Below are 16309 nucleotides of genomic sequence, written 5' to 3'. Positions count from 1 at the left end.
ACTTTCAACACCAATTCAACTATTTTGGTATTTATAATTCTAAAGATGGCCCTACAATTAATAGAAAATATCCATAAGGAACTCAACATAGAAATAAAAAATTAATAAGTTGCTTTTATAAAAAGAAATTTGTCTCGTGACGTTTTAGTCAAATCCAACTATAGTAGGAGAAGCTCATTCAACAATGAAATCATCATTGGGTTGCATCATATAGATTTTTTTGATGAAAAATATTGTCTTAATTATAGACTTGTTTGGTTCAAATTTCAGCTTAAAAACAAATTAACAGATTGAATCGATCTAGTTTAGTTGGAGATTGGTTAAAGACTTTTTAGAATTTCGGTTAATGGTTAATTTGGTTATAAATTGGTTAATTAACTGAATTAACCGAACTTAATAAATAATATTATATATTATACGCATTAGGCTATTACTAATTCGGTTAATTCGGTCAAATGAATATTATTAAATTTTCTTTGATATGTTTTATATTTGTTTTCACAAAAAAAAACATATAAAATTCGGTTAACCGACTGAATTGACCAAAATATTTCGGGTTGGTTAACGGTTAAATAATTAAAAAGTTTGGTTAATTCAATTAATACTAGTTCGGTTCGGTTAACCATTTAAACACCCCTACCTATTCATGAGTTGAGTTATTGTTCAGACTCGAAGGTCCGCCCGAAATTTGGGAGGGTTTGAGCAAAAATATTAGGCCTGGAAAATGGGCCTGGGCAAAAAAATATTTAGGCATGTTTAAAATATGGTCTGAGTTCGGGCATAAACATTCAAAGCTCAATTCCGACCCGGCTCGGCCCATTTTTAAATTTATAATACTCTATATTATGTTATTTTCATATATATTATGTAATTTAGAACATATTAAAAAATAAACATATACTAAATATATAATATTAATCTAATGTAAATATTAAAATAATATTAATATGACTATATAAAAAATTTTAAAAAAGGACTTGGGTTAATATTTTGTAAATACGGGTAGGTTTTAATAAAATTTTAGGCTCATATTCGAGCTGAGTTTAGACAAATATAAAGTATCTTAATACCGTATTTAGGCCCAATACAACCCGACCCATAAACACTTCTAGTCTTAAATATCTATGGATTAAACCCGAAATTTTCTAACGAAATATCCAAACACGAGCCTTTTTCCACTTTACCTTGAATCAGTTGACATTTAGGCTCCAAACAACATGGCCGCAGACTCCATATTTTGGAGCCTGTTTACATTCCATGTAGCGAAAATGAAAGCAGCCCAAACAAAATGAAAATCTAAAACCTAGGAAGCCCATGGAAATTTCTACACCTTATATTCAAAAAAGGGTTAATATACTATTTAGTGCCTGAATTTAACTTTAATATTCAATTTGATATCTAATTTTTTTATCTCAATTTGATACATGAGTTTACCTTCAATGTTCAATTTGGGACCCAAAAAAAAAAAACTCAATGAATATTTGACACATATACTCTAGAAAAAACACGATATTTAATTAAGATAAAAAAATAAAACTCAACCGCCAAATTCAACATTGTAGAGACAAAAAAGAAAAAAGAAAAAGAAGAAGAAGCAAATATCAAAGTAAATATTAAAATTAAATTAAAATACTAAATTAAATATATGAAGGTCTGAACATAACAAGGGAGAAATGATTCAGGCAAGTAGAGCTAGAATGTGATAATGCACTTTTAGTGGAAACTTTGCTAGTTAGTGGGGTTGATTCCAGTAAGTTAGTTGAATTGCATTTAATTAGCTGCCTACTCAAACATAATTGGAGAATCAGAATTTGCCATATTCAAAGGATGCAAAATACGACTGCTGATCTTATGACTAAATCCGCAAGTAACAAAGTGCCAAAGCTTTTGTTGTTCATGGATCTGCCAAATTATTTACAAGAAACTTTGTATGCTGATAGGATTGCAAGTATAACAAGTTGATTGTTATTGTATTCGCTTAAATATATTTTTGTCTATCGAAAAAAAAAACACTTAAGGTGACAAAGATGCAATGTTTTAGCATCGCATTTCAAGATAGATTCGAATTCTCTTTGACATTTTATAACCTTTAATTTCGTCTAAACTTTAAAAAAAAGTTTAATATAACATTTGGTTTTTGAATTTGATATATATATTTTAATTTGGTACCTAAACTTGACTCTTTGTTTCTAATTTAGCACCTAATAATTTTTGTTTGATTTGGTACTTATCAAACGTTTTACAAATTACTCCAATATACTAACAATGCTATTTTTTATTGAGATAGCAAAATAATCAATGTATGACCCATATGTGATGATGATATGATTTTTTTGTATCTTATATATTCAATTACTTATAGTTTTAATTAATTATTTATTTATTTTATCAATTGAAAATAATGAATTTCTTTTAATTTGGGGTTTTAATTTTTTTCTTGTTCAATATTAATTTTTAAACATAGCTCAATACCTATTTTTAACATGAATTTCTCTAATACTGACAATATTTTTATAGTATAACAAAAGAAATTTTTAACACCGCCAATGTTTTATGCAATTTGTATAGCATTTAATAAATCTACGTACCAAATTAAGAAAAATATGCCAAATTCATGCACCAAATTGGGCCTAACAAATTTTAAATACCAAATTAAAAATATATATATATCAACTTGTATAAAAAGAAAAAAACTCATTTTTATTTATTTTAAAAATGAAAGTGACATCGAAAATAGTATATGATTTTTTGTATAAAAAAGAAAAAACTTGGAATCTAAGCTGACGAAATAACCTCACTAAGCGCATTAAGTAAAGGAGAGGATGACATATACATACATGAGGGACCGATTGCTTTTAGGTGAAAATCCAGTTTCATCATGCACAGCACCATTATTTTTTTTGAAAATATATTTTTAATAATTTTATTATAAAATTTAATCATATTTATTATTTTGACACAAAATTTAGAACTACTAATAATTCTTCTCCAATTCATAAATAGGAGAATAATACGCTTCAACACACTCGAATCCATGTCTTCCTATATTGATAATAATGTCCATACCAATCGAATTAAGACTTAATCCGTAAATATTTTTTACTGTTCCTACACCAATGAAGAAAATTGCAATTGCAAGAAATATAAGGTCTATGAAAAATATTATATATATATATATATATATAAAGCATCCCAACGATCCTACAAAGCGTGATATGGGAAATGGAATATATTCGTTCAATGTGACATGTATGATGGTATGATGTTGAACATAAGTTTTATACTTATCTCAAACCCAAAAAATTGGGTACAAAGTCACACCTTCATTTCTCTCATTTGGAACGTTTGACATGACATTAGTTAATCAAAGTTATCATGACATCAAGATTATTGCTTATTAGAGTATCGCATACTTACGATGTAAGTGAAAAATAAATATAAAAATATATATTTATATAATAAATGAGGTTTTAATTTAATGGTGATATATAAATAGACTTGATTATGAAACGGATTATTCGGTTTGGCTCGAAGATTTATTCGAAAAATGAGAAAGTTTAAATAAAAATATAGGTCCCCAAAATGGGTTTAGGTAAAAAAAACGAGGCATGTTTTCTAAACAAGCTAAGCCTCATGCAAGCTTTTTTTGACTCGAGGCCTGGCTCAAATTTGTAAAAAAAATTAGAAAAACTGCTGCTTTTTGCTACTACTTTTGTTGTGGTTTTGTCACTGTTTTGGGGTCGTTTTATTTTTATATTGTTAATATTTTATTATTGTTGTTTAGATATTGTATAACTCTTATTTTATTGTTAATTTTGCTACTATTTTAGAAGTATTTGCTTGCTAAATTACACCTATTTTAGTGCTTTTAAGTATAAATATTTTTTAATTTATTTTTAATTTGTTGAGAAATATTTATTTTAATATTTTTAGTGTATTTGATGTATTATATTTTTAATTTTGTTTTTATATAAAAATAATAATTAAAAAAATAATACGGTTAGGTCGAGCCAAGCTCAAGTTGTAGTATTTTTATTCAGGTCGAGATTGGACAAAAATTTAGGCCCATTTTTTGGGCCAGGACTAGGCCTTGAAAATGGGCCTAAAATTCTATTAAGGTCTAACCCGACCCTTGATCATATCTATATACAAATATTAAAAATGATAGAGACTTGAGTTCAGATTTTATTTTGTGCGCATATTTTTCTATATAAAAGGAATAAAATGGAAAATTTACCTCGAAATAATACAATTTAAGTTAAATTTTACTATTAATCCTTATACTTTGTGAAAGTTATGAATTTAGCCTTTATGCTTTAATTCACCAATTTTAATCATGTACTTTTCGAATTGGTCAATTTTAATCTTTGTACTTTTCATAGTTTGAAATTCTAATCATGACCAATTTGTTTAGTTAAATTTACTAGTCTTGTACTTAACGTACAATTGTAGATTTGATCCATATACTCCAATTGGATCATTCTAAATCCTACACTTTTCAAAATTTGAAATTTTAGTCTTTATACAAATGACAATCGTTAATCCATTAACTGAATTTTTATAAATAATATGTGAAAATAACAAACTAACGTGGCATTATGTATATGACTATATTTGACACATCAAATTTTGGAAATAACAAAACTTAATGAATTTAACAGTTGCCATTAGGCGAGAACTAGAACTATAAAATTTGAAAAGTATATAAACTAAAAATGATCAAATTAGAGTACAAAAATTAAATCTGCAACTTTCACAAAGTACCAGCAAAATTCATCCAACAATGTACTATTTATAGTAAGGTAGTTTAGACATTACCCTGCCGAGTTACTGCTAACTTAAGTTACGACACCAACTCAATCAAGTGTTTAATATGTAGTATAGAAGTATCGTGTTATCGTTTATTAAAGATTGAAAATTTAAAATTTAAACAGTACAAAAATTAAAAATAATTAAATTAAAATATAAGGATTAAATCTGCAACTTTCACAAAATATAAATACCAAATCAAAATTTAACCTACAAATTACTATATAAATTAAAAATATTTTGACATTACCAAAGTGAGTGCCCAAACTATCAAACTTAATCATGTGTATATATAGATTTTAGAATGATCATAATTAATATCATGATACACATAACTCATCATTTTTCGAATTCGTATTATGATGCTGATGTTTGAAATTTTATATTCCGTATGATTAGCACATGCATGCTCATGTCTCTCAAGTTAACTTTAGCAATATGACTGACTAAAGGGTTGGTGGCAGATTAATGTCATTTCTTCACTCATAAAAAATAATACCAACTTTTTGCAGTCCCATCACACGAGCCATCATCTGCATACAAAGTGGAAAAAGAAAATTTGCACCATTTCATAAGGTAAGCTAGGGAGCTATATAGGATAAAATAACGATCACCTTAGAGTAGATCATCATCATCATCATCATCATCATCATCATCATAAACAACACTCAAACCATATATTATATAAAATTACATCCATCCATGAATGATAACACATCAAAGCACTACAAAGACTATGGTTAAACCCCATGATGACAGCATACATGAAAAAAAGGACCATACGTACATACATGCATAACCACACTACCCCATATAAAAGGCCATGAAAGGGGCTTTCAAAGCAAATTTGTTTGCATGCTCTTTTGCTTATGCAATATATTCAACATCAAAGAAAAGAGGATACACACAAACAAAAGGGCAGAAGAAGAAAGTGAAGATTGGGACCCAATAACCACCTAAGCGGCGTGCACTTAGCCACCTTTTATGAGGGTCCCTTATAATAACCAGTCTTCTCATTCACACTGCTAAAAACCCCATCATTCTCAAGCGTGAGTGTTACTTTCTAAACCCCCAAGGTGAAGACTAATGATTCACTCCCCTTTATTGGGACATAAATATACTGCTTTCTATAGATTTTCCAACCCAAATCTTACTGGTTTTTCCTACTCAAATCATTGAAGAAAGACTCACTTGGCTCTTCATTTTTCGCTCCTTTGTTGGAAGACGCCAAATAATATGGCTACACATGCAAATCCATGCCTTGACTAATAGGTACCAATAAACAATAACTAATGATGATAGATGCTACCGCTAACACAAATAAGAAGAGTGGCAATGGCGTTGGCAACATCATAGAGCATTAAGTCCCAAGGTTTTGGCTTTGAGTTTAAGGGATTTCAAGTAATCAATAGCTTCATCAAGAACCATGATTGCATCTTTGCCTTCCCCATTTGGAATTAAGCTTCGTAGAACACTCACGGTCTCTTGAATTTTTTCGATTCTCAGTCTCTTATTACTTGAAGAGGATTCCATATTGGCACAGCTAGAATCTGCATCATCCACATACTCAGAACATCTGCTAGGATTTACTGAAATAGCAGCGTCTGTAAGCAACGGCAGGTAATCATTACCGTCATTGAGCAGTTTTCGCTTTTTAGTTGGTCCAATAGAGCTAGCAACCTTTTCAGTTCCTCCTCCCTCGAATTGCTCCTGGCAAGCCGTCATTCTACTAGGAGAATGAACTGCGCTTGTAACTTCATCATCAGTATAATAACTATCATCATCCGAGTAAAGCAACGCATTTAGTTCTTCAGTATCCTCGTGCATTTCACTTTGCGTATTGGTCCCATTCTCATCAAACACATTTGAGGATATCGGTCCAGAGTGAAGATCAGGGTTTACTTTGGTTATCGGATCCTTGCCATTAAAGTTACAAGCAGCAGGAGATTTTGAACCCCAAGTGGCGCATTTGATAGGAGTCCCGAAAGAAGAGCTAAATATCATAGTAGTTTGATCACCAGATTGATCAAAAACAAGGAATCTCTTCTGAGCACACCCCGAACCAGCCTTCGAAACAATCTTTTCATTGTGATACTCATAAGGGTTGGTTGAAGCAGGCACCAAGCCCTGCCAATAGTGGGGTGAACAGTAAAACCAGCCACAAGGTTCGTTAACTTGGCCAACCTGCAATTGAGGTACTATTCCAGGATTTGCATAATCTGGCAGAGTCCTCGGGACCGAGACCATATCGATGCCAGAGTTAACAAGTTGAGGATTAGTATTTTGCTGAACCAAAGGATGAGGAGCAGCCAAAGAACTCAAGTCATGCGATCGCCAATCGAATCGCTGCTCTGGAAACGAAAATCCACAGCCTTCTCTCATCTAACCAGAACAATCACCTACAAAATCAACAGAGTTAACTCTAAAAATTGACATCCTAAAGAACAGAAACTACATATTCATAAAAACAAAGTAAGTAAAACATACCAGAAGTTGAATGTTGTAGCAGCAGAACTAGTAGTTTACTTCAAAATTCTCTCAAAAAAACAAGGGGCAAAAAACAAAACTAAAATTAACTTGATGGCTGTAATATAAAGAACCCAATCTACGTAACAGGCTTAAGCAAATGACGAAAATATTCAGCCTGCAAAAACAAAACACCCCAAAGACAAAAACTTTCAAACAAATTATCAATGACAAAAATAGAAGAAAAAGAACAAGGAATCTCATATATTAAGAAAAGAAACAAACACTCAACAAAAAAGGGTATCTAATTCTTTCATAAAGGCTTTGTTTTGTACAAAGAAAAAAACAAACCTGGCAATCTTGAAGAGGTTGAAAGCATGCTATAACTCTAACTACAATGGTGGCACTCCCTGCAATACCATTTTCATACTTCAATGCCCGGAATCTTGTTTGGCTAGCTGCTTGGCACACCATAACTACGTTTCCCCCCAACCCTTCAATATACAAAGAGGATCTTCCACAAACTAAAATGAAAACTTTTGGAACACAAATTTGAGAGATGGGTTTTGAAGATGATTCACTAATCAGCTAATCTGACGAACATAACAAGGAACAACAATGAAGAAAGTGGATCCCATGGAAGATATATATAGAATAGTGTAAGACTAAAGAGTGAATGGCTAAAAAAAGGGCTTTGTTTGCTGATTATGGGGGGAATTACAGAATCACTCTACAATACAAGTTCAAAGAGATAACTTTTCGAAACACATCAACCGATTGACTGAACCACCACCGCATGCTGCTGCTGAACCCTAAAATGGGTCAAAAAAACATTCATTATTTCAACTTTCAGATAACATAAATCTCTTTCTTTTTCTTTTTTTTTTATAGTACGTACTAATAATCTAGAGCCAAGATAATAAAAAAAAAAAAAAGGAAGGTAGAAAATCAAGATCAATAGATCTATTTTTTCTTCTTATGGTACATGAAATCTAAATATAAATTACATCAAAAAAACGAAGTAGCCATAGCTATGGAAAAAAAATATATAGAAATCATCAAAGAAGCTGAAAAACTTACAAAAAAGAAGAAAGGAGAAGAAACCCAAATCTCAAATCAAGGAAAAAAAAAGCCTAATTGGTCCAAAATTTAAGCTTCAAAGACAGAAATGGAGACTAAAAGGAGTTTTTTTTTTAGAGTCAAAAATGGAAGTTCACAGACGAAGGTTTAAGGATTGCACGGAAGCCGAGATTAATACTAATAGATAGATTATTATATAGAAATTTTTAATTGACGAAAATATCCTTGAAATATCGAAATAATTAAAATTTAAAGGAAAAAAAAAAGTGATTAAAGGTTTGATACGTGCGTGCGTGAGGAGTGCACGCAAGGTATTAAGTGAACAATGATGAAGCACAATTTAGAGTCCGTGTGGTTGGTTTGGAGTTGGGTCCCCTGCTCGGTGGTTTTATCATTGCCCTTTTCGGGTTCGGGTTTGGGTTTTATCCTAATTCCTAACCATGTTTGAACCCGAAAAACAGTCCTTCTCTTTCTTTTAATTAATGCAAAATGCAAATGTAATTAATATTTTACATTTAGTTTTTTTTTGTCAGATTGCATTCTACCTTAAATTTTGATCCAAAAAATGGATATTGTTATTAGTGCAGAAAGATGTAGATTCGAGTGCGCTAAAAAGTATTATTCTCTTATATTAAGAGTTGAGGAAATGTTATGGGTAATTCTAGACGATGTATAAAAAAAAAGATATGATAAAAACTTATAAGATTAATATTGAGAAAATAATAATAATAATAACAAATATATAAGGGTACTTTTATCATTTAAAGTTTTTATATAGTATATTTAAGGTAACTTTTAACTCTCCAACTTTACAAAAAAAGTCATTTTAGCTCTTCATTTATTTTTTTCATTTTTTAGCCTTTGGACTTTCATTATTTTTCAAATCACTCCAAAATAGATGGAAAGTTAATATCTATTAACTTTGCATACATGTGGCATGTATGCCATGTAAGCAATTGATTATTTTTTGAAATTTTAAAAATTATATTTTAATATTTTATACTTTTTAATAATGTTAATATTTATTTAATAAACTTTATAACTTTTTATTTTTTTACAATTAATTAATTGTTGACTTGACTTCTACGTTTATGCCACATCAACAAAGTTAGCTTTTCTATTCATTTTGGGGTGATTTGACAAATAATACAAGTTGAAGGGCGAAAATTTAAATGAAAAGTTAAAATGACATTTTTTGTAAAGTAAGAAGGCCAAATTATGCCTATATTTAAATAAAAATAATTTAAATAGTCCTTAAAAGGCTAATATATATGTAAACCCTCAAACTATTACATCGTGTTTAAACGAATGCTTATATTTATTTTATAGTTAAATAAACTCGATTTTTTAGTATTTACTTCCTTTTTATTAACCATATGTTTAATTATTTGTTTTTAGTTTAATTTAATTTTTTTATTTAGTCTTCCACTTAATGTTATGTTATTCACATGGACTTGATGATTTGAAAAAGAAAATCAACATTTCAATTTTTTATTGGTTGGTTTAGCAATTCATTGCCGGTATTAACACCATGTATCTAGAGCTACCCATGGGTCAGGCTGGGTTGAGGCTCGGTTCCAAAAAAATTCCATGCCTAGGTCCATTTTCGGTCCGGTTCCAAATAGCTCATTTTGTTGTTAAAAAATAATAAAATATTAAAAATATACATATTAAAATTATGTTTTATAATTAAATTGAATTCAGGTCGGGCTAGAGGAACAAAAATTCTTATCCAAGCCCAACCCGACTTATCGGACTAGACAAGCTACCCAACCCTTGAACAAGTTTACATGTACCATAATAAAACATATATTGATAGTCCAAGCATCACATTAGACATTTTATGAAAGTACAGGTGCCATCATAAAACATAGGTACTACGTTAAACATTTTCAAAGTACAAGTACCGCATTGGACATTTTCAAAGTACAAGTACCGTATTGGATATTTTATAAAAATACATGTACCATAATAAAACACATATTAATAATTCAGATACCACATTAGACATTTTTAAAGTACATGTACCACATTAAATATTCTATAATTACTTTCTTCTAATAATAATGAACAAAAATGTAGCGGAGTGGAGCCAAACCCTTAATATCTTTCAAAAGATAGTTTGAATTGCAATAATAAAGTAAATCCTAAACAACAGACGCGATTAGTGCGACTCGAACCCAGGCCACACCTGAGGCAATGAACACCATTAACCATCATGCCATCACATAAGATCCAATTTTATCATTGTTAATTAAAAACGATTTTATAAAATAATATATTGTTTAATCTCAACGTGTGTCAACAAGACTATACGAATTACTAGTGGGGAAATTTTAAAAAAGTCATTAATTAAAAAATGGGTAAACTACACCAAAGGTCACTTAATTATGTATAAGTTTTCGTTTTAGTCACTAATGTTTTCGACATTTTTTGTCGCCCAGCCGTTAAGTGACTAACAGTAGCATTTTTCTAATTTGTGTAATAATAAATTTAGTCCTTAGTTTTTATACTTTATATCAATTTAAACTTAATTCTATGTAAAAAATTAAAAATAATTTTTTTTAAAAATTTAGAAGATTCTAAAAATAAATAGAAATTTTAAAAATCTATAAAATCTATAAATACTTAAAAATAAAAATAAAATAAAATTTTTAAAAGCTAAAAATATAATAAAATCAAGTTAAAAATATATATAAATATTTAAAAAAATTTAAAAAAAACTAAATAATTAATTACAAAAAAAAAAGAAGCAAAATCCGAAAGCAAATCGAAACTAGTTCATCTCCTCATTTCTAAATCCCTAGCGTTTATAAAATTCATGGTTTGGCTTCCAATTTTCTCGTAAGTCGTCGAAATTCAAACCCTACTTTACCCAATCATCTCCCAAATACCAGAACTATCTCCTTTTAAATCTTCGTACTTCTTCTTAGCATTCTCATTTCCTTTCTTTCTCGTTAACGAAGCTGTAAAATGTGTTTACTTTTGGGGGTTTTCCATAATAAAAATGCAAGTCTCACAAGCAAAGAAGGCTTCCTCTGACTTCAACACCGATGGCGACGACCAGATCGCTCCATCAAAGTTAAGGGATCATAACGAGGTTTAGACTTTTTTTGAATGAATATATATTTTGAATTTTTAGAAGAAATTTCTAATTTGTAGAATTTTTTGAAATGTTGTTTATAAATTTGAACTTTGTGGGAACACTGGAATTAATAAATCTTTTTCTTTTAAAAATATTTATGTAATTTTGAATTTCAAAACTTATTTTTTTTATTTGTAGTTTTATAAAAAAATTATTCAATATTATGTATATATTTTAATACATTTATATTCAAATCTCTATATAAATTTTAAAAGAATTTTGATTCTTTTTATAATCTTATATAAAATCGAGGCCAAATTGATAAAAAATATAAAAGTTAAGGACTAAATTTATCATTATACCAATCAGAGAAGTGTCGCGTTAATCACTCAACAATTGAATAACCAATCTCAAAAATTAGTGATCAAAACGAAAATTTATACATAATTAAATTACTATTAATGCAATTTTCCTTAAAGAATATAAGATGAAATGAAAACACACAATAATAGTAATAAAATGTAACACATCAATCATTAAAAAGAAAAGCAAAAACTTAAAAATCACTGAAAATAGAGTGCACTTCCCACAAACTATATACCTTTTTAAGCATGTTCAAAGCTTTGGGAAGAGATGGTGCAAAAGAAGGCCAAAATATAGCAACCTTTTGTAAAAAGAAAATAAAAATATATATATAAAGTTTAGGGACTATAATGTAATTAAAATATAAACAGATGATGGGCATCCAATGTATGAGATTAAAACACAAATAATTTGATGCTTGACCATTCAAAGTATGAATCATAGATATACAATGGGACCCCCACCAACCCCTTTGATCAAGCATTGGCTACATCATTTTCTTTAGTCACACTTAACTCCACCTTATTATTATTCTTACTATTATGATTATTTAATATTTAGTATTTGATAGTTTATATTTTTACATAACATTTTAAAGTGATTAAAAGTAGAAATTAATATTATAAAATTGATTGTAGGAATGTATTCAGATTTAAATAAAAGTAAATTTTAATAAGATGTGAAATGTATCGTAAAGGTTTCTGTATCAGAAGTCAGAGTATATTTTGTTTTCTCTATTAAAAAATTTGGGTAAATTAGTTATTGTACATAAGATCAAGAAGCAAATTAGACCTTTCTGTTCAAAAATTCATCCATTTGTATTGTTAAAAATTGACGTGGTTAACGAAATAATAAGACGGTTAAAACGTGGCATGTTACATGTATCTCATGTTGACGTGAAGGGATTAGTTTTCAGTAGTATAAATGGATGAATTTTTTAATACAATGATTGATTTGTTTTTTGGTCTAACATATAAGGACTCATTTGTCCCTTTTTTTAATTTAATAAAAAGACAAAATGCAACCCGACTCTCAGTATAGAGATCTCTATAGTACTTTTACCTAATAAAACTTACATAAGTGAAATTTAAATCAAGACTAATATAAATTAAAAACTCGCATATAATAAACCCCATGTGTTGGCCAGATTATTCGTTACTTTAAGTGTGGTCTAGATTCGAGTTGTGTTAGTCACTGCTAAAACTTTTACTCTTCTCTTATAATTCACCAAAAAAAAACACTCACATATAATTTGTATAAATTAGAAACTCAAACTTACAATCACAAAATCATCCCAACTTGGACCTTACCTTATCACCTTTAAGAATATATATATTTACACTAAGATTATTGGAATAGATTATTATCCATTGGATAGCTTTAGGTGAGAGATAAAAGGTTCCCCTTTAGGGGCACAAGCAAAGGCACATTGGCTCCAAATAGAGTACAATAATGCTATCCAATTTTCATTGATGTGATACATGGATGTGGCTAAACCATTAAATGGGATGGCCCACAACCCTCTTTTGGATTATTCTTCATTTATATATATTTCATTTGTCTGTTGTTTGAATTTTATAATTATTTAATTTTACAAATAATATTTTTTGTTTTTATTATTTTAATAAGAAAAATTTATGTAGGAATTATTGAGATAAATATTTAGGATCATATATGAATTTATTTTGATTTAAATCTAAATATATTTTATTTTAAATTTCAATACCATACTTGTAATTGTTATTATACTTACAATCTAACCTCTAAAAATAACATTAAATATGTGAAAATGTTTTAATTATTTTTTGAATAATTTCATTATAGGTTCTGATCATATCTTTTTTTTTACACAAAGCCTAGAACTACTCATAGCCCCCTCCCCAATACGTAAATAGGAGGATAATGCGCTTCAGCGCAGTCGAACCCACATCCTCTTACTTTGATAACAATACCCATACCGATTGAGCTAAAAGCCAATAGAAAAAAATATTTTCATATTTATAAGTGATAAAAGTGATTTTAGAAAATATTCTCTTAGTTTTGATCAGAAAGAAAGAGAATCCCAATCATTTCACACCTTCAAAGTTAAATCATTGTCATTCTAAAAATCAAAATTGTGATTCAATTTTATGTAATTTTATCATCATATTTTTAACAATTTGAAAGGAAAAAAAGTATTAGAATCAATGCAAGTGGTAAATTTAATTTAAAAAGATCAACAACTTATAAAACATAATGGCTACTATTTAACGAAATTGAGGAACAATGACAAATTTTAATGATGATTCAAATTATAAATGTAAATTTGATCTGTAATTTTTAGTTATTTTTTATAAAATAAAAATAATTTAAAACCAGAATTTACCTAATTACATTTAAAGGGTTTTAAATAAAGAAACAAAAAGAAGAAGAAGAAGGTGAATATGAGTTTTTCAAAATTTTTAATTAATGGATAAATTAATCCATGTACGTTAGATCAATTAGCAAACCGATCATTTTCAGTTAAAAAACTTGACCCTTTTATAAAAAAATATTAAAAATTAATTAATTATAAAACTAAGGTGGAACACGAATTAATTATGAAAATGGAGTGTTTGCTACAATAACTTTGGGTGTTGCTTATCACATTGGCAACATCGATGATTTTTTTTTAAACAATCTGACAGAAAAAATTGAAAAGTGAAAAGAAAATTATGGTACCTACATAACGATGACTCTTTTGTTTATTTTCAAAAAAACTTACGAGTTATGAAAACTGGTTTAGATTATCTAACCTACGTAACGATGACTCTTTTGTTTTTTTGAAAACTTTATTAACTACCAGTATATGTGTTACTCAAAATTTTAACTGTATTGTAGCAACGAAAAAGTGATATTTGGTTACGTTTAAATAAAAATCAAAGTTCATGCATAACTAATTAATATTCATAATTCGATGTACTGAAATCAAATTAAATGTCATGCAAGCTATAAAATAAAAACCAAATTCTATGTCCCATGCTACAATTCAAAATAAAATAATACAATTTCTAAATAATTAAAATACCAAATAATAAATCGAAAATATATGATTAACTAAAATCGAGCTGAAACCCTCTGGATGTCGTGTCTGCATCCTAACCTGGTGATTTATCTGTAATGATAAAAATTAAAAGGATGGTAAGCTATGAAGCTCAGTATGAGTTCCATCACAAAAGAATCAAAGCAAAGTAATAAACCGAGCATATATTAATTGTGTTTAGTACAATAACAATCATATAGCATAGCAGAAATTAATAGTTCATTCAAGCATGCTTACGAGTGCCAATGTAATGCAATTTCAGTTTAACAGTAAAGAAAATATCCTACCCCACCGGTACAGTCCAAAACTCTTATATCCCAAACACTCCAGATTGTGGATGAACCACAAGTGTTGTAGGTTAATACGTTGCCAGTAGTTGTGAACACAATGGGTTTGCAGATAAAAGCTGCCAATAAAAGTTGTGGATAAACCACCAATGTTTACAGGTTAATACGCTACCAGCAGGTTAATGCGCAACGAATTTGCAGATAAAAGCTGCCAGTAAGTTTGTGGATAAATCACCAGTGTTTGCAGATAAACTGCAATACTTCCTCCTTTCAAAGCATCCCACCCCATACAATGTAGAATGACATTATTAACAGTACAGTATAAAAATAGTAGACATGCTTGGCATATAATCAAATTAATAGTAGGAGTAGACATGTATATCATGTTTTTAGTTTATCAGGAACAATAGACATGTTGTTCATGCAATTACATTGATTCGAGTTTCAATAACAAATTATCAGTAATCTAGTAATAGAAAGAGATCCGACATTATTCATAATGTCAATCGAAAAATTGTTATTGATAAATTGTTACAAATCATGCATATATATGTTTCTAGTTTATTAGTAACAGTAGACATTATTTACAATTTATCAGTGTCAACAACAACTTATTACAAATCATGCATATATACTAATAATTTTGTCAGTCAATTTATGGATTCCGACATTATTCATAATGTCAGAGACTCAATTGAAAGAGATATAATTCTAAAAACAGTTCGAGGATCATGCAGGGACTAATTGAACAGTTTACAAAATTCTAGACAAAACTGTAAAATAGGGGGCACACGACCGTGTGCGATGTCTTAGGTCGTGTGAAGGGGTCATAGGTCGTGTAGCCAGGCTGTGTAATAGATTGTGACTGTGTGGAACATGCAAAATTAAGCTACATAGGAGACAGGACCGTGTGGGTGGATCTTGGTCGTGTGAGATTTGAACTAGCCTAAGTTTCAGAGGCACATGGCTGTGTGAGGGGTCGTGTGGTCCACACGCCCGTGTGGCTAGCTGTGTAGCCCTAATCTGAGACACGGTTTGCCTCGATTCACTTGTAAAATAACACACACTTTCACCATAAGCTCGAACGATGTTCCTCGCGTTTAAATCTGATTCGATGCACCTAAAGCGGGTCATTCAAATGACATTTACACAAGAATT

General features: G+C 29.4%; 1 protein-coding gene across 1 annotated transcript; it reads right to left on the bottom strand.

The window, feature by feature from the left end:
* Nucleotides 1-5467: 5467 nt before the first annotated feature.
* On the bottom strand, nucleotides 5468-8535 carry LOC105773106 (transcription factor bHLH145). Its single transcript, XM_012594774.2, has 4 exons — nucleotides 8356-8535; nucleotides 7627-8087; nucleotides 7297-7453; nucleotides 5468-7208 (listed from the first exon to the last, which is right to left on the bottom strand). The coding sequence occupies exon 4, from the start codon at nucleotides 7189-7191 to the stop codon at nucleotides 6160-6162; it is 1032 nt and encodes a 343-aa protein (XP_012450228.1). The 5' UTR covers nucleotides 7192-7208; nucleotides 7297-7453; nucleotides 7627-8087; nucleotides 8356-8535; the 3' UTR covers nucleotides 5468-6159.
* Nucleotides 8536-16309: the final 7774 nt, after the last annotated feature.

This window comes from Gossypium raimondii, chromosome 6 (assembly GCF_025698545.1).
Source record: "Gossypium raimondii isolate GPD5lz chromosome 6, ASM2569854v1, whole genome shotgun sequence".
Lineage (NCBI taxonomy): Eukaryota > Viridiplantae > Streptophyta > Magnoliopsida > Malvales > Malvaceae > Gossypium > Gossypium raimondii.
The sequence above is the reverse complement of the archived record's forward strand: the minus strand, read 5'-3'. Positions and strand labels throughout refer to the sequence as shown.

Bases quoted from the DNA above. Each gene is read 5' to 3' on its own strand.
- LOC105773106 (XM_012594774.2), bottom strand. From the start codon at position 7,191: ATGAGAGAAGGCTGTGGATTTTCGTTTCCAGAGCAGCGATTCGATTGG.